This window comes from Varanus komodoensis, unplaced genomic scaffold, assembly GCF_004798865.1.
Source record: "Varanus komodoensis strain SLA01 unplaced genomic scaffold, ASM479886v1 scaffold11, whole genome shotgun sequence".
Lineage (NCBI taxonomy): Eukaryota > Metazoa > Chordata > Lepidosauria > Squamata > Varanidae > Varanus > Varanus komodoensis.
In genome coordinates this window covers 12,229,334-12,252,367 of record NW_025335317.1, presented here as the reverse complement: position 1 = coordinate 12,252,367, position 23,034 = coordinate 12,229,334, and the positions used below count along the sequence as shown (strand labels likewise).

The 23,034-nt window shown below is 39.0% G+C and overlaps 1 protein-coding gene across 6 annotated transcripts in view; it reads right to left on the bottom strand.

The window, feature by feature from the left end:
* Positions 1 to 23,034, bottom strand: part of SHLD2 (shieldin complex subunit 2) — a 45,144-nt gene that overhangs the window by 17,827 nt on the left and 4,283 nt on the right. For 3 of the 6 annotated variants that reach the window (XM_044420372.1, XM_044420376.1, XM_044420377.1), the window contains exons 2-3: positions 19,708 to 19,918; positions 1,019 to 3,209 (exon numbers count right to left, since the gene is read on the bottom strand). In XM_044420372.1, the coding sequence (XP_044276307.1) occupies positions 1,019 to 2,540 (1,522 nt within the window). In that variant the 5' untranslated portion in view covers positions 2,541 to 3,209; positions 19,708 to 19,918. Of the gene's footprint in view, positions 1 to 1,018; positions 8,570 to 19,707; positions 19,919 to 23,034 lie in introns of those variants that run through there. The other 3 variants (XM_044420373.1, XM_044420375.1, XM_044420374.1) reach the window with 3 other exon arrangements.

The window sequence follows — 23,034 nt, the reverse complement described above, 5'->3', positions numbered from 1 at the left end:
ATTAAATTCACCATTCCTGTCCATTTTAGTTCACTGATTCCTAAGAAGTTGATGTTCAGTCTTGTCATCTCTTGTTTGACCACATCCAGCTTGCCTTGATTCATGGATCTTACATTCCAGGTTCCTATGGAGTATAGATCTTTGCAGCATCAGACTCTCCTTTCACCACCAGATACATCTGCAACTGAGTGTCCTTTCAGCTTTGACCCAGTCGCTTCATTCTTTCTGGCGGTGCTAGTACTAGCCCTCTGCTCTTCCCCAGTAGCATATTGGACACCTTCTGACCGAGGGGCTCATCTTCCGGTGTCATATCTTTTTGCCTTTTGGTACTGTCCATGGGGTTTTCATGGCAAAGATACTGGAGTGGGTTGCCATTTCCTTCTCTGGTGGATCACGTTTTGTCAGAGCTCTCTGCTATGACCTGTCCGTCTTGGGTGGCCCTGCACGGCATAGCTCATAGCTTCACTGAGCTACACAAGCCCCTTCGCCACAACAAGGCAGTGATCCATGAGGGAGTCTCAGGGCTCTACATGGACATAAAACCTAAACTGCAGAGCAGGACAGGAGAACTTAGTCCTTCCCACATCTGGATATAGTCCTCAGTATATCCTTACACTTGGGATTATAAGAAAGTATGCTTCAGCTACACTAGATAGCGCTTAACATTGGAACTGAGTGTCAACAGAAAAGAACATCATCATCACGACAACTACTTCTACTACCACCCATCACCACTAGGCCAGTTCATATGGCCTAAATTCTCCATTCAGAGCAGTCCCAAGGGGGATGTCATACATGAACCAACTGGGAGGTACATGTATAACCGTAAACAATCATGACTACTCGGAGGCTTCTGACTCATAATCACACCTATATTCACAGTTTTTTTGAAGATTGTGATCTGGTTTTATTGGGGCAACATGGTAACGGGGAAAACTAAGCATATAATCTGCAGTTCTCATAGGGAGAAGTGAACTGTTTTACTAAGATATTTTGAAAGGAATATTTCTCTTCTTACCTTTGAATAGTACAATATCTCCAGGAAAGACTGTAAGTGACCAAAAGGCTGCCTTCCTCCATAACACAACTTTCCGTTGTATTTCTGATTGATCAAAAACTACAACTGTAGCTATGGGGACATTTGAGGACCATTTAGTGCCTGGCTTAATTTGTATTTCTTTGATATGACATGGATGAAGTACTGTTACTAAGATAGTGTATTTCTGGTCTTTGCAGAGGCAGTCTTTAAGCAACGACAAATGCTTCAGAACTTTTTTAGCTCCTGAAATTCTCAATTTCTTAATTTGTGGAATGGGACAAACTGGAGAACAAATCAACTTGGCTTTCTTTGATTGCTGTTGATTTTCAGCTATAAAGTTAGTTAGAGGTAAATTATTTTTGGATGCTTGAAAACTTTCAGCAGAGTGAACTCCTTGAGAGCATGGTATTTCTTTCTTGCATGGTTCAGTAAAAGACAGCTCATTATTAAATTTAGCATCAAGTGCATGAAAAACACCTGCAGGTAGATTAGCATTTTCCTGAAAGCTAGCTCCTCTTAAAGATGAGCTATCTTTTAAAGTACTATCAGAATCAAAAAGTTCAGGAGAGTTGTCATAGTTTTGTCTACAATTTATCTCAGCAAACGTGCCACCATTTTCATTTAATTGAATAAATGGATCTGTAGCTACTTCATTTTCCCTGCAAGGTTCTTTCAATTCATTTCCCTTCAACTTTGAAGGTTTGCCTTGAATTTCATTTTGGCCTACAGCATACCTTCCTGAAAGCAGAGCAACTTGGCTAAATGTCAGAGTACTAAGAAATTCAGTATCAGTTGAGACATCATGGCTTGAATACCCATCTAGTGGTTTCTTGGTCTTTGATGCTTTTATTATCGTTGGACAAAAAAATTCCAGATATTGACTCACGAGTTGATGATGGTCAGGCTCAAAATCTGATGGCTTATTATCCTGTGCCATAGAAGTTACATTTCTGCTAATCTCTTTGGTGCTAGAAACCAAGGAAGATGTATCAAGTTGGTTATGTATCATGAAACTGGCACCTCCTTCATCTTCAGACTCTTTGTTTTGTTGCTCACCTGTTTTTACATCACAGGGAAGCGGCTGATATACAAGATGACTCATGTAGTTCTGTGTGCTTTTATCACAATGGGTGAAAAAAGTATTATCAGCATGTTCACTTGTCTCTATAGTTTCCTTTTTGAAAGACTGTATATCTCTAGAATCAGCTGCACATTCTGCCACAAAAGCATCAGCCAACCCACACTTTTCTGCAAACTTTGCTATGGAGTGATCTTCGGACTGGGAAGTCAGCATTGCACTGTTGGATGTCTGATGCTCTGCGTGGGCAAGGCATCTGCTCTTTCTACAGCAAAAGTTAGAAGTGCCTTTGGGCAATGAAAAGATGAGTTTTCTCCATGTTTCAGCAGCAGCTGTTGAAAATGTCTCCTCTTCTGATTTCTTTAATGAAGCTGGAAGGATGGGTGCACCAAAGAACATATGTATTTGAGGTACTTTGGACATGTTATTCTTGCAGTTGTTCGATTATGGAGAAAATATAGATTCATATAACAAATACATATAGCATCATTTTAAATAATTCATAATTTTTCAAGTAATTAAACAAAGGTAAGAGTCTTCCACAGAGTAGCAACAAACTAGAGGCAAATCGAGTCTTTATTCTTGGGATTGTGGCAGGGAATATAGCTTAAAAATTCATAATAAAAACACTAATGTATTTCATGGTTTGTAAAGGTAACTCAGAGCTAACTGTGATTTATACTTCTTGTGAATGAATATTTGAAACTTCATTTACTCAGCAGCTAAGAATTTTATATTGTAACTGTAAGTCATACTGAAACAGATAAACAAGCATCACACTTCATCAACTTCAGACTTGCAAAGGTATACAGTACTGCTGCCTCCAAAATCTGTGTCTGTTAATATATTTCACTAAATAGTATCAACGCAAAGAAATGAAGGCAATGTCCTTAATTTTCCAAATGCTGTTTCTGGGTTGAAAATGGTTCATTTTCGTATTATCCAAATCTTGATCCTTAATACCAAATATCATCTTCTAAGTTCAAGATTTTTGAAGTTAAGAGAGAAGCATCCATTGGTGGAACTGTAAAATCATCTGCTTCTAATCAGAGGAGACCAAAATCCCCAGTAGGGATTTTAGATGCTTGATTTCTGCAAAAGATATTGGAACAAAAACACAAAGACAAAATGCTTTAAGCATATTTAAGTATTCATATCTAATTTAATTTCCAAAACAGGAGTTCAAAGTAGGCTACAATAAGAACCAAGCTTTTCTCCATTTTCCCCCAGAAAATACTGAATGTAGAGTCTTAGCTGTCCATTAGGGGTCACCATATCCTTAGAAAAGTGCATGAAAAGTAACTTTATGAGGCACGTATGTATGCAATACAATTAATCTAGTTATGGGATCCTCTAAATTAGGACATGATCCAACTAGTTAAGAACTTGATCTATTGCTCTAATCTTCATATTAGAGGCAACCTGAAAACCCTGTGCACCCTTTTTTAGGTTCCCTACTGGAACACAAAACGAAACCAAGTGTAGGATGCAATATACTCAATTTTCCCTAAATCACACCCTCAGCTATTAGAAGTTTGGAAAATACTGAAATACAGGTATGTTTGTTTTTTTTTTTTACTTTTTTTTACTTTTACTTTCCAACTAATTCTATTTACAACTGTAAAAAATACAAAGAATAATAAATAAATGCCAAATAATGTGCGTATAAAAAAAAGAACAATTAAAATATTGCTGAGTGCCTACAAAGTCTTATACCACTTGGGACCAGGTTATCAAAGGGTTTGGGTTTGTATTAGGGCTAGGAGAGATGTTTGAGGGGAATGTGAGAGAGGGCCTTCTTTGTTCTGGAAATTCCTGCTGAGAAAGGCTAGGTTGATGCCCTCTGGCAGGAGACAAAGACTTCGTTATTCAGGCAGACTTTTGATATAGGGGCTGGTCTGTTCCTGAAGGGATTTTTAAGTGGCTAGGTGCAGTTTCTTAAAATGTAGTTAAATAAATGTAGTTTTATTTTTGTAGTTAACCTTTTTGCTTTTATGCTACATTTTATTTAAGACTTTGTTTTTATTCTGTATTTTGTTAGCAACATTTTTGTGGAAAGGCTGGACATAAATAAATAAATGTTTTGCATATGTTGTTTCAGTAAGTAATAAAAGAATCTCAAAGGATCACTTTTCCTTTGGAAAACAATTATCATTTTTGAATTTGAATTGGGTGCATGCTTTACTCTTACATCCCAAGAGGTTAACAGTCCAGACTTGTAAAAGAATGACCCATTTTCACAGCCTATTCCCTGAATTTCTGCATGAGTTTCTCAATACTGAGTTTCTCAATACATCTTCATCTTCAATAAATGACCATCTGTAATCAGGGAAAGATACATGCTGCCTCCTGATCAGGAGGAAAGCACACATGCAGAGATGCACTGGGCGAGCAACTCTGAAGGCCAGTAGTCCCACTGTGTCTGTGCCTTGGATGTGACTGAATGATTCAGCCTAAGAGCATAGCGGAAATGAACTGTCTGCCCCCATAGAGGCTGGCTGGAATGTGAGAGCAGTGACTCATGCAGAGGGCAGGTTCAACCCTCTTCTTTACCAGAGGCACTGATGACATACTTAGCTCATGAAACTCATAACTTAGACACACACTTATATAGCTTAGACTCATGAAAGAAGGCACCTGAGAAGGTCTATTAGAATTTCAGTTATTGCCTTGTCATCAACCTGAGCTTAGATCAGTCTATCCAAAATATTAATTTCCTTGATACTACTGCACAACCACAAAACGGTTGGATATACAAGTAGCTCTTCTTTCAGAAAACTTTTGATTATTACACATATAAACATATTTCCACCTTTCACCCAGAACTCACCATGATGTGTAATATTATTAATTACAACAATACAACCATATCTGTTCAGACAAATTAGGCAGAGATTCACAACTAAGGATTTCTAACAGACATCTCTCAAATTGCAATATCCTCTCAATGAAGGGGGAAAAACAGATCAGTAAGATCAGACTAGAATAATGTACTGCAGAACAGACCTAAAAGACAGAACATGACATTGTCACCTATAGCTCTCATCCAAAACCACTCAACTATTATCATCAATTGCCTACAGTCTATCCTAGACAATTACTACAATTCCTATAGGTCCTGGGTGGCAGGCTTGTAATTACGTATGGACAGTCCCACTCGTAATGCCACCCAACCTAAACCAGCTATACACCGCCAACAACAGGAAATATAACAAAGGTACCACCACAGGGACCAGACCTGGCAGCTGACCCAGCAACCAACTCTGTCCCTATGTTTATTCAGGAACAATAATACAGACCTAAAATATTCACCTGCTTGTGAATCTGTAACTGCAATTCAGGAAAACATTTCATGCATCTGACTACATGAACCACAGTCCACGAGAGCTTATGTCATAAGAAATGTTTAACCCTGAAGATGCCACAAGCCCTGCTTTAACTATAACAGATTAGTACTGTCACCCCACAGAATGCTGGACTTCTTTTGTGGCATGGTAGTAGGCCTCATGGATAGTGTAGATGAATAACTATCAGCTTTTCAGTTTAAGATGGTCTCAGACCATAGCATAAAGCTTATAACTGGTTGATCATGCTCAACTGAAACAAAAAATAAAGTGATTTATAGGTTCAATATGCTGAATCAGAGTATTGGTACATCTAGCCAAGTACAGCTGCATTGATGACACTGGTTGGCAGCAGTTCTCCTGCAGTTAAGGCAAGGTTGAACCTGGGACCTTTTTCATGCAAAGCACGTGCTCTGCTACTGAGCTACAGTGATACAAAAAGAAAAGAAACCAACGATGACATTAATAAATGGAATGACAGGGAACAAGTAAAAGAATAGTTGCTTGATCATTCCTAGGTTAAGGTATTTAAATAGGATCTATTAATGCATCTGTAGGAAGAGAAAGACCAGTCAAAGGTATACTGAATCACAAACTCTGGGAAAGGGGAAATATTATTTGACACAGCAGAGCCAAAGCAGAGATTAAAGGTTACATGTGTTTGACAAAGGACATGATGAAATTTTAGGCACGGACCTACTATCAAAGGGATGGAATTTGCTACCTCTGAGTTGTAGAGTTCAACTGACGGATGACTGACAAGAGTAAATAATTTGCTTATGTTCAGCACACAGAATGCAAGAATTTCCTGCAACTAGTGAAAAATGGAGTATGTGAGGACGGGAGGCAATAATTACCTCTGTGATTCATCTTGCCTCCAAGTTTGGGGGCTTACTACTGTTAAGCCCACAGACCTGCACCCTATATGAGATGTTTGTGTAGCAGCAGTCAATCTGCACTCTCAATGTTAAAAGCACCATAATGTTAAAGTTCTCATTTCTGAACAACAGTGGTTCTGAAATGCTTTCTCAAATATATTTCAGATTTGCCACCTGCAAATCTGTTCTTGCCTGTTCCTAAATTTTTACATATTTCCATATTTCTGTTGAAAGCACAATTTTTGGTTATTCCAAATATGGCTAAATAAAGTGTCTCCACTATTCACTGGATTCTTTAGAAAGAAAAAGATGCATATCATCCCTTATTATTTATCTCTTGGAGTGCTAATATCTTCTAGACAAAGGCTAAAGCAAAACATTATCTATAACTAAATATACTAACACAATATCCACCAAGGAAAACATTTTTATTATTACATTTATACCATACCTTTCTTCCTCTAACAAGGAATTTAAGGTGACTTACAGGGTTTTCCTTTGCTCCATTTTATCCTTGCAACAACAACCCTGTGAGGTAGCTTAGCTGGGAATCTGTGACTGGTCCAAGCTCACCTGGTGAGTTCCATGGTTGAGCAGGGACTAGAACCTAGGGCTTCCAAATCCCCAGCTTAACACTCTAACCACTACACCACACTGGATCTCACTTTTAATTCATAACAGGCTAGTAAGAAATTTGGAACTAAAACTTGAATTTTATTTAAGCCAAGACTTATTTTAATTTTTCCAGCTCTGCTTTGATTAGATGTACTCTCAACAATCAGCTGAACTGCCCAAGTTCTTTTTTCTTGGTTACTTCACATTATGATCTGTAAACACTTACTGAACCTCAGATCCTCGACAAATCTTCACCTGATACACGATTTATCTTTTTCACCCGATGGCCTCAAACCCCTGAAAATCAGTGATAGCCTTTACTCTGGGTCATATAGGCAGTTCGTGACTCTTTCAAGGTTTTGGCACTCTTTGTTGCACTGACGCGATTCACATTTGTGCTGCATAGCATGTGCCAAATGCCCGCTCTGCTCCCAGGTCATCGAGTGCCAACTGCTTCATCCAGAAAAGGGGGAAACGGCTTACACTTTATCCCAAGAAGGAAAAGCACCATATATAGGGAGATGAGCAACTGACCTTCACTCCACCCTCAATTTTGCATCCATACTAACCAGTGTTAGCAAAAAGGTTGAACTACTGACTGTTCCATATTTCTTCAAAACAGGGTAATGCTATAAAATCATTCAAGAAAACATATTTTATAGAAGCAGAGCAACAGAGGAATCCAATATTGCATATTCATTAAAACTGCAAGATGAATTGTGAAGGTGAATCTGAGACCACACCAACACAATACTGAGCCATGAAGCTGACTGCAACTGTTATCCCATCCACATGCTCAGTCTTTACCGGGAAGATTTTCTGTGAAAGGGAGTTTATTTTCCTAAAGATTTTCCTCTTAAGTTTATTTTCCTAAAGATTCATTCTAGTTCTGGAATCCCTGGAGGTTCTCCAAAGCACACTGCTACCTCCATCTTTTTCTTGGCGATCACATTTTGGCTATGCAGCTGTCATAGCTCAGCACCTCAGCTGGCTATTAGTATATATGGTAACACTTAAATCACCCCTCAATTCTCTGCTTGCTTCTTAAGGAGTATCTCGTAAGGAGATAAAATAGTAAGGCTTGAGGTACAATTTCTAGAGTAATTATATCCTTCCGTAATTACATTTGTAGCAACTCTAGTTTTGGAGAAATGCATCCCCCAACAGTTGGTTTATGATTATATCAGCATGTAAGTTAAAACACTATCAAAAGAGGTGTTACAACATATACGCTACTTTCTTTTAATAGTGGACAAAGTTCCTTATTAAATAATAAGTAGGATCATGCACTGATCATTTCAGATAAGCACCTAAATAAGGAAAGAACTCCATACCTGACCTGACATAATCAAGAGGAACTCAGACTTCATTTTTTAAAAAAAATCTAGCCCTCCTAGTTTCACTGGAGGAGTAGGAAGGAGGATGTTGTTTTCACTCAGCACTCCCAGAGGCTTAAAGCACAAATGGGACCATCATCCTGCAGTGGCAGCATTCCAAATCACTGCTGACAGATGTACATTCAGTCTCCACTCTTTCTATATCCATGCCAAGATCATGGGACTTGCTTATGTGAGCTACTAGTCTGGAGTTCATGCCATTCCTGCTATGTCGTGGGGGGGGGGGAGTGCAAAAGAAGATTGTCTGTTTTGGAGGAGATTTTCACATAAAGGACATTTTGCAAAAACTGCAACTCCTTAAATTCTTCAGTGTTTTGTTGATAGAAAGGTAACTAAAAGCACTATTCTCATCTCAAGGAATAGTAAAATGTCCAAATATTAGAAAGCATGATTTCTTGATACTTAAAGCTATCTAAGAATTAGTACCAAGATTATGTATAGATTAATAAATATAACAGAAGAAAATCCATTGTTCTGGAATTATGTATTCACTGTATGGACCAACAAGTCTATGCTTAAAAGCATTATTCACTATTTTAAGCCAACTGACCACAGTAGAACTATACACCTGTAACTGGAATCAAGCAATCAATTTGCCCCAAATTGGTAAATTCAAGACTGAACTATACTTGCCTAGATTAAGAGGTACAAGTTGGGTTATGATCAGATGTCCTAAAACTGGCTCCTTCAAGAAGGCAATGATAGGCCTCTCAGTTTGAAAATAACACTATAGCATTAGGGTTCTGTGCAAACTTTGGACAACCATGTTTCCCCTTCTCTGGTACAGTCAAAAGGAGGAGACTGGAAGCATTTGCTTCTGAGTCTGGTTTGTAGTACTGTCAACATCAGGAAGTGTAATTAATTTTAACTATGGTTTATCAGAACAAGCCAGAATTGTAAGCCACAGTTTAAAGTTGGCTTCTTTGAGCATACCTTAATATTGCACTTTATTCTGGTAAGGGTAAATCAGTTATTTTAGAACAGGAAAAAAATATTTCCAATCTCTTTGAGACTATGCTGGAGGAGATGTGGAATGTACAAGGCCAAAGCTTGCCTAGGTTCATTCCCAAATGGCTGAGTGAGGCATTCACCATCTGTTCAGCAGTCTCGATCACTACACTATTATAAGCCAGGAAGGATAAAACGTCGAACAGGTACGCTATAGCTCAGTCTTCCTCAATCACTTTGCCTAAAGTCTCAGGTGAAGCAGACAAAAAGATCTGAGCATTTGTGTCTATAGAAAGCTTTTTTTTTTTTTAAAGCAATGAATAATTTTGGTAGTAGCCAAAATGACATTATTTGCTCAGATGCTTGTAGCGCCTTAAGCTCCTTTCATTATTCTGCTTTTTTGTTTCTAAACTTATAGGAATACATATAAGCATCTGTGGTTATAAGTTGAAAATCAAGTAACAAAATGTTATAGCTAAGGCTATAGGCTTTAACAAAGACCCACTGAGCCACCCTCCCTTATGGCAGTCCATTTTAAATTATATGTTGATCCTGTGGTGCATTTAAAAAAGAAGAGATCACATTACTGAAGATAAAACCTGCAACTGAGATATTCTGGCTGGAACTCAAAAGGCACATTTCCATTACCTTTGTTAATTATTACACCATTTCTCAATATGTTCCACTATGAGTGGCCAATAGAAAATTAGCTTTTTATCTCCAAAGTGGTCAGAGTCTTACAGATGGGTCAATGATCTATTAAAATACGACTAACTGCATCAGCAGGTTTTGAGCTTTGCTATGGGCTGCAACTGCTTGTTGTAATGGCTCTTACCACACCATTAGAACACATGAAAGAAAGAAAGAAAGAAAGAAAGAAAGAAAGAAAGAAAGAAAGAAAGAAAGAAAGAAAGACTTGCACAAGGAACATAGCAAGATAAAGCATTTTTACACAGAGCAATCAAACATCTACTATAGCAGTTCATCATTAACACAGTTATTTGCCCACAAACATTATTTGTGCCATACTGCTGATGATGTTTTACACAACACTGTTCCTGCAGTCTTTAGCTTTGAGCAACTGCCATCTGTTCCAAAGTTATTATGAGGAAGAATTCCATTACGCTTGACATATTTTCACCTAGTTTAGCAGGTTACCTCTAGCCATTGCTTAAGGATGAACTTTCAGCTCTCTAGAGATCAATGCACTAATTACTTCTTAGCAGAGCAACTAACCACACTATTTTTTGCACTTAGGTACCCCAAAGCCAATCAGGTTGAATAAGATTAGGAGGCATCCCTAACTGCTTTGACAGGGCAGTTGGAGGCAAGCCATAACATGTACTACTTATATAGCATCTGAATTCTATATAATTTACAAATGATGATCCACAATAAAAATGTATTTTTAGTTTGAGGACTAGCTCGAACAGCTACTCAAGCCACAATTTATATCTGTACCTCAGAAAAGAGCTTGTGGATATGAATGGCTGCACCTGATCTAAAATGTGACTAAAATGAACCCTTTGCTTCTAACCTTGTATATGTACTCCTGACCATCCTGATAAAATAAATCCCGTATCTGGGACAGAAGGAAATATCCCTCCCCAATGTCTGGGATGTTTGGGGAGGAGGGAAACTACATGTTACTAAAAGTCATACTGTGTCTTCTCTTGTTCAGATTATATGGGATTCACTTTCTGCGAAGGAGCCTTCCCCTTACGTGCTAAGTGAATAGGGAACACAAGATTAAGAGAACATAGGTGGGAGACCTATGCTCAAGTACAACCATGTCCAATGCTTGAATGAACTATAAGCAGCATTGGAGGCACAAGCCTCCTCTAACATAATATACAGGTACAAACAGGAGTGCCCAAGGCAACTTCAATTTCTACCTGTACATTTAACATTCAAGGGAAACTATGGCAAGGTATCATATTCTTATATGATATTTTAACAGATAAGACAACCTATTTTGTAACATTTTGTACACTGTTCCTTTTACAAACATTGTGTAGCACACATTGACCTACTTTGCATGTAATGACAATCTGTTCCTTTACCACACAACCCATGATCAGCTCCTTCACAGCTTCTGCACTGTGACATGCAAACCCATACTGCTGGGAAGTCCAGGGGTAAAAAAAATCCAAAGGTTATGTCGTATTAACTAATCAACAAGTTATGCAAAAATACGGAGTGATGATTATGAATTAGACATTTCTTTAGCTTAACTTTCAGCTTGAAGCTGCACAAAAACCAACCAAACAAAGCATTGCAAAATGGATCCAATACAACTGAGGCTGCAATCCTGTAACTGCTTACCTGGAAGCAAACCCCACTAGAATAAAAGACACTTAATTCTGAGTAGGATGGTGCTGCTAGTTTTGATTAGTATCATCCATTTATACACTGCAGTATGTCAAATGACATTCAGAATAACATTGAAAAAAATGAAGAATGGCAAGCGAAGCATAGTTCTGTAAAAAGAACAAAACCCCACACATTGTAAGTCAACATTCTCATGTTTACTTCCTGACCTCCCTAGATAAAATATCAGATAGCAACACTGGAAAACACTTCTACCTGAGACCCTAGAGAAATCAACTGACAGGAAACCCCCTCCCCCTCCCTCTCTCTCTCACACACACACACACTTTACTCTTACTGTTATGAGGGCTTTCCCCTACACTCTTCCTATGTGTGAATCACACCAACTGATATAGTCATTGGCCCAGTTTGCATGCTTGAACAGCCCCCTGCGGCTTACTCTTATTTAAGCCACAGAAGGCTGCAGTGCTTTCTGGAAGCTTTCTGATTATTCAGTCCATGTAGAGACCTTGAGTTATTGTATGTTACCCAAATATTACCCATGGTCCCCAGCTTCAGATGATACAAGCCATGGCTTGCATATTCAAAAACCACCTGGCACATACTGTGGCTTGTGGTTTAAACATCAGACAGTGGCAACAGTGATCATGAGAGCTAGATTGCTGTTTCCCCCACTCTGCCATGAAGCTGTCGGATACCTTCCAAAAGTCTAATTTACTGAATTAGGTTATCTCAGTCCCATTCCCCAAAGCTACACACAGGTGTAGTTCAACCTTTCATATTCCCCCAGCCTCACTGAAAAGAATGGAAGACGCTGATGGAGCCCTATGTTTGTTAAGAAATGTCCCACTCCATTCATTTGGACCTAAAAGAGCTGTGCATTGCTGGGTGTCCAAAGCCAAGAGTCAAGTTCATCAGAGCCATTGAAAAAGCATGGGGTGGCTTTTATATTACTAATGAGCCTGCTGCTTTTTCAATCTAAAGATTCCATTCTGTGTTCTGACTGTTACTATTGCTTTAGAATAGGCTCCTAGAAACAAGGCATCTCAAATTTCAATACCACAATCTGCTGGCTTTACATAGTACAACGTTGGCCACAGGACTTGGGAAATGCCATGTTTCCAATTACGTTTCTCTTCAGATGGCCTGGTGCTTGTAACATTTCCTTACTTCAACAACATTTGGCTTGTTGAAGGTATTAACTTGGCAAGCATTTATCTGTTTTTTGTTTGTGGACTGGATTACAAAGGCAGACCTTTCTGTAATGTTTGAATAAACAGGAGTGTCATTGAGAGGTCTGCCATTATGGTAGGTGTCATAAAGGCAAATAAGGAATTTTGAATAACTTCTGTCCGAAAAGGATTTCCGAACTATAGCAATTCTGTATGGTTTCCTATCACTGTTAAGAGGAGATTCTATCTGGAGTTCCTAGGATACCAAACTGGTTACAATGGCAGATTGGGCCAGGCATAGCTGATCAGATCCAGCACCCAAGGTGCTTTTCTCAACCTCCTGGCAGCCCTACCCACTTTTAAATCAAGATACGGTAAAAAACATTTGCCCATAGTTTCACTAACAAGGAAAAGAAAAATAGAGCTGTTATGCCTTTTTAATTGTCTGTACAATATGTATGCAATAGCTCCTATCAGTACAGGCTGCTATGCTTGCGTTGCATGTGATCGTTAAACGGGCAAGCTTTTATTGTTTACTAGCACCAGCTTCACTACAGAGCTTTGCATACACATGAGGCAATCATTTTCATGCTGCAAGTTATATCAGCCCCATGAGCACTATCTGGAGAACAGTGTGGCCCCCGGAATCCAGAACTGGGATAAATGTTATCTGAGGCAACAACTTCCTTGGCAGATTTTGCAACACTGTAACCTACCTTTATTTGCTTAGAGTCTCCAGCTTAATTCCAACTATGGGTAGAAGGCCTCACTGCTTTTGACCTCTGCTATATTTCATTTCATTCCTTCAACTTTTACAGGGATGATGTCCTCCATGCAGAGAAAATGTATAAATCTTGTTCACGTGAAGGAAGGTAAAGGAGCAACTACATCGTATCAGGCCACAACCCAACCTCTATACCAGCTTTGGGCCATCTGGTGCCCCCTAGACATTTGGGACTGCAATTTCCATAATCTCTGATCACTGGACAAGATCACTGGGGCTTATGGGGGTTCTAGTCCAAACATCTCAAGGACACCAGGTTGCCCACCCTTCCTTAAGGTTTCCAGATCTTGTGCACAGTGCATACATGTGACTGCACGAGCAGGCCAGCTTCTCTGCTCCATCCAGTCAATGTTATACCATGTTTCTTCACATTACAAATACTACGTCTAGAGCAGTGGTGGGGAGAAAGTGTATCTCCCGACACTGTGGACTTCAGCTCCTAGCATCTGTGACCAAACATGCTTAGCAGTAGCTTCTGGGAGCTGAAGTCCACAACATCTGGGGATCTACCTTCAGCCCATCCCTGCTCTACCCATCCACCCACCCACCACAAGCAAGAGAGTAATCTGAATGTATTATTTTGAGGTCAAAATGGAGAGAGTCAGCATGGTGTAATGGTTAGAGTGTTAGACTGGGACTTGGAAGAATCAGGTTCTAGTTACCACTTTGGCATGAAGCCGAGTGATTTGGGGCCAGTCACTGGCTTTCAGCCTAATATATCTCACAGGGCTTTTGTAAGGATGAAATGGAAAGGAGATTGTTATTGGGTGTTTCTTGGAGGAAGAATGATGGGATATAATAATAAATAAAAAAGGCTTGTGGAAAATGGTTAAAAGTTCATAGTTAAACTAATTAGAAAGGGCTAATTAGAGAGCCCTTGAGCTAATACAGCGGAATATAAGTTTAATAATAAATGGTAAAATAAACTAGAATGTATTTATAGGAATTGTCAACCTAAACACCCACTATTAGCCAAGAGTTTTCTTAAGATGAACATGCAAATTTCCAGGTATTTGCTAAACCTGTTTAATGACAGAATAAAAACTATAAAAATGCAGAATATCATGATGATGTTCCTATAATGCTTGTTTAAATTACTAAGCCATGCTTAAGGTTAAGGCAAATGAAAGGAATAAACATAATAAACTTGGTGTCAGTCCTCTTAATAATGATGAATAATCTCAAAATGCTATTAGTTTGTTCAGCAGCTAATTATCCTTAACTAAGGCTGCAATTTCATGAACATAGTGGGACTTTCTTCCAAGCAGTAAACATATTTAGGATTGGGCAGTATATTTACTCTATTTATAGCCTGACTTTCACTGCAGGATGGAACCAAGACAGGCTACAACTTCACCTGTAAGTGAACCCTACCTATCATAAAACATGAAATAGAAGCCACTATATACTGTTAAAAGGATTTCATTTTATATATTTTTATAGAAACTGGCTGCCAGCCTGACTTCTCAATACTGCAGCATATGGAACAAGGCCTCACGTACAGATTTAAAACAATGGGAGTATTTACAAGGAGACGCCATTTCCATAATATATAACACTCTTAACTCTTTTTTGCCTCTCTGGCTCATCGTTCAGGAAGAATAATGCAGTTCAATAGTCACCAATGCAAATTAAGTCAACCCACAAGATCAGGCCATTAAAATGTTTACAAAAAACACATTTTCAATATAAACAAAAGTTAAAGAACGTGACTACCTGCTTGCTTATCAAAATATTAATGTTAGCACTTTAAACAAAATGTTCTTCATTTATATAAACAGTTCTGCTGATTGTTCATTTAAATAGGAAGGAAACCAGTTTACAGCTATTGGCTTTGGATGACTGCTGCTGCAAAAGTTTTCTTTTCTTAGTAGAATAACTATTGTGACATGACTTTGCTGCTTCAGTGTCTCTAAAAACTACAGGTTTTTAGGCATCTGTCTTTCTCCTGACAGTGTTTTATCAGAATAGTTTGTAGCTGCAGTACATGTTGTTTTTATTCTGGTATGTGTTTGCTGCTGCTGTTTTTAATGTTTTTGTTACTGTATCATTTTGTGAACTTGCATGCCACCTTGGAAAAGCATCTACACTGTGAGGCAGCCACTGATTATTTGTGCCAAATTTGGTTCCTAATTCCTTATCTGTATGGAAGTCCAATGCAGAGCCTAAATAGTAAATTGAATAAGGATCCAACTTTTTATATCTCATTGCATCCTAAAATTCATCTCCATAACTCGAGATTTACCTTTTTCAAGACGAGCAATTAATTCTGTTCAATCAAAATTTTCACTTTTGTGCAGCATACATTAATGCATAACCTCTGAAAACAATTATGGAGAAAGAATTGGAGGTATGAACCCCCACAAGCCATAAAGCTTTGGACCTCCACAAACCATTAATCAACATCTCCAGGAGAATATCATCCAGAAGATGAAATGGAATCCTATCCAGCCCAAAGTTTACTTGGGTACACACACCTGTTCAAGCACAGCAAGCCTATGCGAAAAAAATCCCCAAGGCTGTGGAGAAGAATAAGGCTGTGGATACGTGCACCCAAAATAAAGCACAAGGCTACCTCCACTCATATAAGCATAATTTGGGATAGCACCTTCAAGCAATGACACTCAATCAAGTTTGATACAAGGGACTGTCAACCCTGAGTACCCACTCCAATTACAGGAGAACATATGTAGAAATAAGAAACGGGCTGAGCACTTTTCTAGCCAAATCGCCTAGTTCCACCTTTCTAATCCATTTTATGTCTCCAAAAGTAAAATCTTCCTGTTAATGAGCAACTTATTGGTGAAACCTGTTGCACAGTCTTACCATCCTGGCAAATCAAAACAAAAAGGCACTAAAATCCTGTTTAACTTCTCTGAACCATCCAAGCAAGATTTGTGTCAAATCTACAAGGATGATCCCCACATTTGTATTTTCCTCTGTTAAGGCAGGCTAGCAAGTTTCCCTGTGTCTTCTGTAACATTCATATATTTCAGTTTGGACCTTGGGTTCTGGAAGTCAGTTTTCTAAATTAAGAATCCCAAGGGAGAATTCTATTCCTACCCACCGAGATCACTTGAGTTCTATTACAGGCTTTAAAATAACAGGAAGTATGAAGACAATACAGGCAGATATTTGACCAGCAGGATACCAGAAGCATGGTTTGTTATTCCCTTGCAGTTGTGTTAGGCTAAGGTTAGCAGTGGCAACTACAGACAAAGAGAGGTTACCTTAAGTGGCTGGTAAGGCAATAAGCGCTATCTGAAAATCATAAACATCTTTAAACTTTGTAATGAAAGTCAGTTTCTACATATTATTAGAAATGTCAATTTGCTCAGCAAGTTATATTTGCACGTAGCTATGCTATTTTCTCACACTGCAGAAAAATCAGTATCAAAACAGCTGATACTTTATGGGGGGGGGGAGTAGCAGATTTATGCTGCTTAGAAGGCTACAGCAATCAGCAGCACATTTTATATGCTCCAAAATGGGTAATTCAAAGAAACCACAAAATAAAAGTTCAACTTTTTAGTTCCGAGTCACCATATTATTGACAGACGGTTTTAGAATTAAGAGCACAATTCTATACAAGTCTGCTCAAAGGTAAGTCACATTCAGCTGAATGGGACTTACTCCCTATAGTTTCTGTAGAGGGGCAAAGAACCTGTGTCTCCTTCAGATGTTAGACTCCATCTCCCATTAGCAGCAACCAGCATGGCCCATTGTCACAGAAGTCTCATAACATCTAGAGATCTAGATGGTTCTCCATGCCAATGAACAGGACTGCAGCCTAGATCTGACACACTGAGCTTCAGGAAATAATGCTTTAACCCCACATACAACTTTCTTCAGTTTCTTTGACAACGACATGAAGAAAGTACACTCGGGTGCACATCCTATTGAGTAATCCTGCACACAAATTAAATAATAAAGCACAACAATTTCAGTTTCAAAACTAAGTGCTATGAAGCATGTCACGGAAACAAGACTATGCCTAGACACTACAAAATAGAGCTAAACAAAAACACTGTAAGATTATGTTTGTCTGTCACTCCAGCAGTAGTAATGGATTTCTCTTCTGGACTGTCACATCACAATGTTCAACTCTGTGCATATACTAAATTATGCATATTTAGCCAGCTCTTTATGACCCTACCTAGTTCAGCACCTATATCTCTGTTAAATTTCTACAATAAAAACTTTATGGGTGGGTACTAAAGTTACTGAAAGCTGTTCTGTGCCAAATGAACATGCTCAGTCCTCATTATGCTGTTCTGTACCCATTCACCCCACTGGATTTTTCCCCCTCTGCATTCTTCTGCATTTCTTTTCTTCCAAGCCTAATCCTTCCATCTTGCAGGAGGAGGATGTCTACTATCTAAGCACCCATATTCAGGTAATTTGTGGCAAACCATTCAATGATCTGCTGCAAACCATCCAGAGAGCTTCAGTTATTGGGTGAAATAGAACTGAAACATAAATAAAGATGCTCCTTTTTCCTACAGGATAATGGCTGCTATTTATGCCTGTGGGAAAGTTAGCTGGTGAACTTGGAGAAGTTCCTGTGATGGAAGTAAGGCATGGCTCCCACAAACCTATTAATACCTGTAAAAAGGGCCTGTTTCTGCATATATTCACATGCTTCACTATGTTCCTATTAGAGCAACCCCTACAGTAAACAGATTGGTTTCTGATTGCCTGTCATGGAACACTTTATCATCAATAGTGTTTCCTGTAAAATTTGGCCAATAAATTCCATTACTGCTGTACACTATCTAAAATTTTTGTACATGACAGGCAGAACAGAGATATTTTTAAAGAAATGAAAATACAACTGAAAAAGAATACTTATGTTTATTATCAAGACATCTTAAAAAGTCTGGATTAAGCAATAATTGTATCAATAAGTGCTCATCACCTATTAACTGGCAGCAGCTCATCAGAACTTCCGATTGTTTTTTTAAAGAAATTCCACTAGTGTTTAACCACCAGCTCGCTGAAATTCTTCTATACCAATTTACTACTACTTCTTACAGTGCAAACCTGTATAGAATAAATAGCATATACACTGACTGGGGAGTAAATTCCTTTGAACTTAATAGATCTTACTTCCAAGAAGACATGTAAGAGATCGTGCTGTTAGTGACTCTATCCAAACACTGGAAAACATTTAGGATGGTAAAAAAAAAACTATGTGAAAGTTGATAGTTCACTTTTATTTCGTGTCCTGTGATGTATTTCTTAAAAAGAACACTAACAAATTGAACATTTATTTATTCCAGTCACAGCAAAGCAGATATAAAATAAACAAGTTTAATTGGCAGCCTTAATATTAATACATTAGATTACATATATACAATGGATATTCCTACCAAGTATCCCAAAGAACCTGCAAATTGAGTCAAGACAGAAAATAGTGCAGTGGGAAACTCATGGACTGTCGGCATACTTAGTAGTAAGAACATGAGGCAGACTGATCTGCTAAGTAGTCTGCATTACAGACGAAAGGAAATTAATTCTGGAGGCTTATGGAGCTTAGCAACCACTCATACAACAACCAGCTGTACCAATAAGCAAGTAAACAACCTGGTTTTTAAAATCTTAATTTTTAGAGAAACAGCATCTTGCCTACAATTTCCAAGCCAAAAAACTGTTGACAACAAGCAGTGCCCCACTACTCTTCAGTTTAAATATTTGTTTCTCTACAGAAGAGTCACTGGTTTGAACAAGAATTCATTCAACTACTATACCATTCCAAAAGTCCTTAGTACCGACATTAGCCTGAAGATAATATATACTATCTGCTCATATACATTTTCATAATTTTTGTGGTTACTTTTAAATGATGGTTTCCAGAACCATATTCTCCTAGAAAGTGCAGTTGGTCGTGGTGATGCCAGTGCAACCCAGCTTAAGCCTGGGAGGATGGCATTCTACTCTTCCCACACTCCACATAGTCTGTGAGGAAAAGGAGAGTAGTACTAAACTTCTTGAACAAAAGTTGATAGCTCCTCATCACAACCCTTGTAGGGGCACTACAAGGCTTTGCCCAAGATACAATGTTTCCATCAAACGAACTTACTAAAGTAACAATCAATTTTCAAGAACAGTAAATACTTACCTTTACTCCTTCCTTCTGCCAAATAAAAAGAATTGATGCAAACCAGCTTCCTCAGATGAAACATCCATATATATTTTTAGACTACCTCTTTTTTTCCTGGAAGAATCAGGAGGAAGTCCTCTTCCACCGGATTATACAGTCCAGGAAGATGACTTTGGTATGCAACCAAGCAGACATTGCCAGAACTAGGCAGTAGGGAAATCCTTTCCTTCTGGAAAACATACCCAATTCACTTAGGAATTAAATCCATGCACATCCAAAACATAATGACTAAGATACCTCACAAAACAAACCCCATCCTTTATTTTGAAAAAATCCTCAAAGGCAAATACTGAAAGGGCAGAATAAGTACTTGATTAAATAGGTATGGACATTATTTGCTTGACCCGAAATAACCAGATCACAATTTCCTCAACCTTTAAGTAAAGATTGAAGCTGTATCCTATACTGCCCCTGTCCTAGCAAAATGAATTACTAGCAAAACAGGAACTAGCAGTTCCTGAAAAAATTAGGAGAGTAATGCTCATTTCCAGAACAGGGCAGGTCAGCAGAACTAACAGAATTTCTATTCTGGAAATGAGTGATTCTGCTTGTTTCCATGCATATTTTAGGAACTGCTAGTTTCTGTTGTGCTAACGGACTGATAAAACTGCAGTTGGAACACCCTAGTTCACTGTCTCCACTGCCTAAACAAACCACAGTGACTTGTTTATTCTGCAGCATCATTTGCCTAATTACCCACTCAGATATGGCTTCTCGTATTATTTGAACCTGGGCAGCCTGGCTTGTTGAAGGAAAAAACTCCTCAAGTAAATCCATGACCTCCTTCATGGATCACTGCCTTGTTGTGGCGAAGGGGCTTGTGTAGCTCAATGAAGCTATGAGCTATGCCGTGCAGGGCCACCCAAGACGGACAGGTCATAGCAGAGAGCTCTGACAAAATGTGATCCACTGGAGAAGGAAATGGCAACCCATTCCAGTATCTTTGCCATGAAAACCCCATGGACAGTACCAAAAGGCAAAAAGATATGACGCCGGAAGATGAGCCCCTCAGGTCGGAAGGTGTTCAATATGCTACTGGAGAAGAGCAGAGGGCTAGTACTAGCAGCGCCAGAAAGAATGAAGCAACTGGGTCAAAGCTGAAAGGACACTCAGTTGCTGATGTATCTGGTGGTGAAAGGAGAGGCCAATGCTGCAAAGATCTATACTCCATAGGAACCTGGAATGTAAGATCCATGAATCAAGGCAAGCTGGATGTGGTCAAACAAGAGATGACAAGACTGAACATCAACTTCTTAGGAATCAGTGAACTAAAATGGACAGGAATGGTGAATTTAATTCAGATGACCATCAGGTATACTACTGCAGGCAAGAATCCCTCAGAAGAAATGGAGTAGCCTTCATAGTCAATAAAAGAGTAGGAAAAGCAGTACTGGGATACAATCTCCAAAATGACAGAATGATCTCAGTTTGAATCCAAGGAAACCCATTCAACACCACAATAGTCCAAGTCTATGCCCCAGCCACTGGTGCTGAAGAGGCTGAAGTTGACCGGTTCTATGAAGGCCTACAACAACTTCTAGAATTTACACCCAAAATGATGTCCTTATCATCATGGGGGATTGGAATGCTAAAGTAGGAAGCCAAAAGATAACCAGAATAAAAGGCAAGTTTGGCCTTGGAGTACAAAATGAAGCAGGGCACAGGCTGGTAGAATTTTGTCAAGAGAATACGATGGTCATAGCAAACACTCTTTTCCAACAACCCAAGAGATGATTCTACACATGGACATCACCAGACGGTCAACACAAAAATCAGATTGACTATGTGCTCTGCAACCAAAGATGGGGAAGCTCTATACAGTCAGTAAAAACTAGACCAGGAGCTGACTGTGGCTCAAACCATGAGCTTCTCATTGCAAAATTTAGCCTTAAATTGAAGAAAGTTAGGAAAAGCGCCAGGCCACTCAGGTATGACCTAAATCATATCCCTAATGAATATATCGTAGAGGTGACAAATAGATTTAAGGAATTAGATCTGATAGACAGAGTGCCTGAAGAACTATGGACGTTCGCAACATTGTACAAGAGATAGCAACTGAAACAATCCCAAAGAAATAGAAATGCAAGAAAGCAAAACGGCTGTCTAAGGAAGCTTTACAAATAGCTGAGGAAAGAAAGGAAGCGATAGGCAAGGGAGAAAGAGAAAGATACACCCAACTGAATGCAGAATTCCAGAGAATAGCTAGAAGAGATAAGAATGCCTTCTTAAATGAACACTGCAAAGAAACTGAAGCAAACAATAGAATAGGGAGGACCAGAGATCTCTTCAAGAAAATAGGAGATATGAAGGGAATGTTTCATGCAAAGATGGGCATGATAAAGGACCAAAGTGGCAGGGACCTAACAGAGGCAGAAGAGATTAAGGTGACAAGATTACACAGAAGAACTATAAAAGAAAGAGTTTAATGTCCCTGATAACCACGATGGGGTGCTCACTGACCTTGAGCCAGACATCCTGGAATGTGAAGTCAAATGGGCCTTAGCAAGTCTGAGCAACAACAAAGCTAGTGGAGGTGACAGTATTCCAGCTGAGCTATTCAAAATCTTAAAAGACGATGCAGTAAAAGTGCTACACTCAATATGCCAGCAAATTTGGAAAACTCAACAGTGGCCACAGGATTGGAAAAGGTCTGTTTACATTCCCATCCCAAAGAAGGGCAATGCCAAAGAATGTTCAAACTACCACATCAATGCACTCATTTCACATGCTAGCAAAGTTATGCGCAAAATCCTACAAGCTAGGCTCCAGCAGTATGTGGACCGAGAACCACCGGAAGTACAGGCAGGATTTCAAAGACGCAGAGGAACTAGAGATCAAACTGCCAACATATGCTGGATCATGGAGAAAGCTAGGGAGTTCCAGAAAAACATCTACTTCTGCTTCATTGACTATGCTAAAGCCTTTGATTGTGTGGATCACAACCAATTGTGGCAAGTTCTTAAAGAGATGGGAGTACCTGACCATCTTATTTGTCTCTTGAGAAACCTATATGCGGGTCAAGAAGCAACAGTGAGAACGGGACACAGAACCACTGATGGGTTCAAAATTGAGAAAGGAGTTTGGCAAGGCTGTATACTGTCGTCCTGCCTATTTAACTTATATGCAGAGCACATCATGAGAAAGGCGGGGCTAGATGAATCACCAGTTGGAATTAAGATTGCTGGGAGAAATATCAACAACCTCAGATATGCAGATGATACCACTCTCATGGCAGAATGTGAAGAGGAACTAAAGAGCCTCTTGATGCGAGTGAAGGAGGAGAAT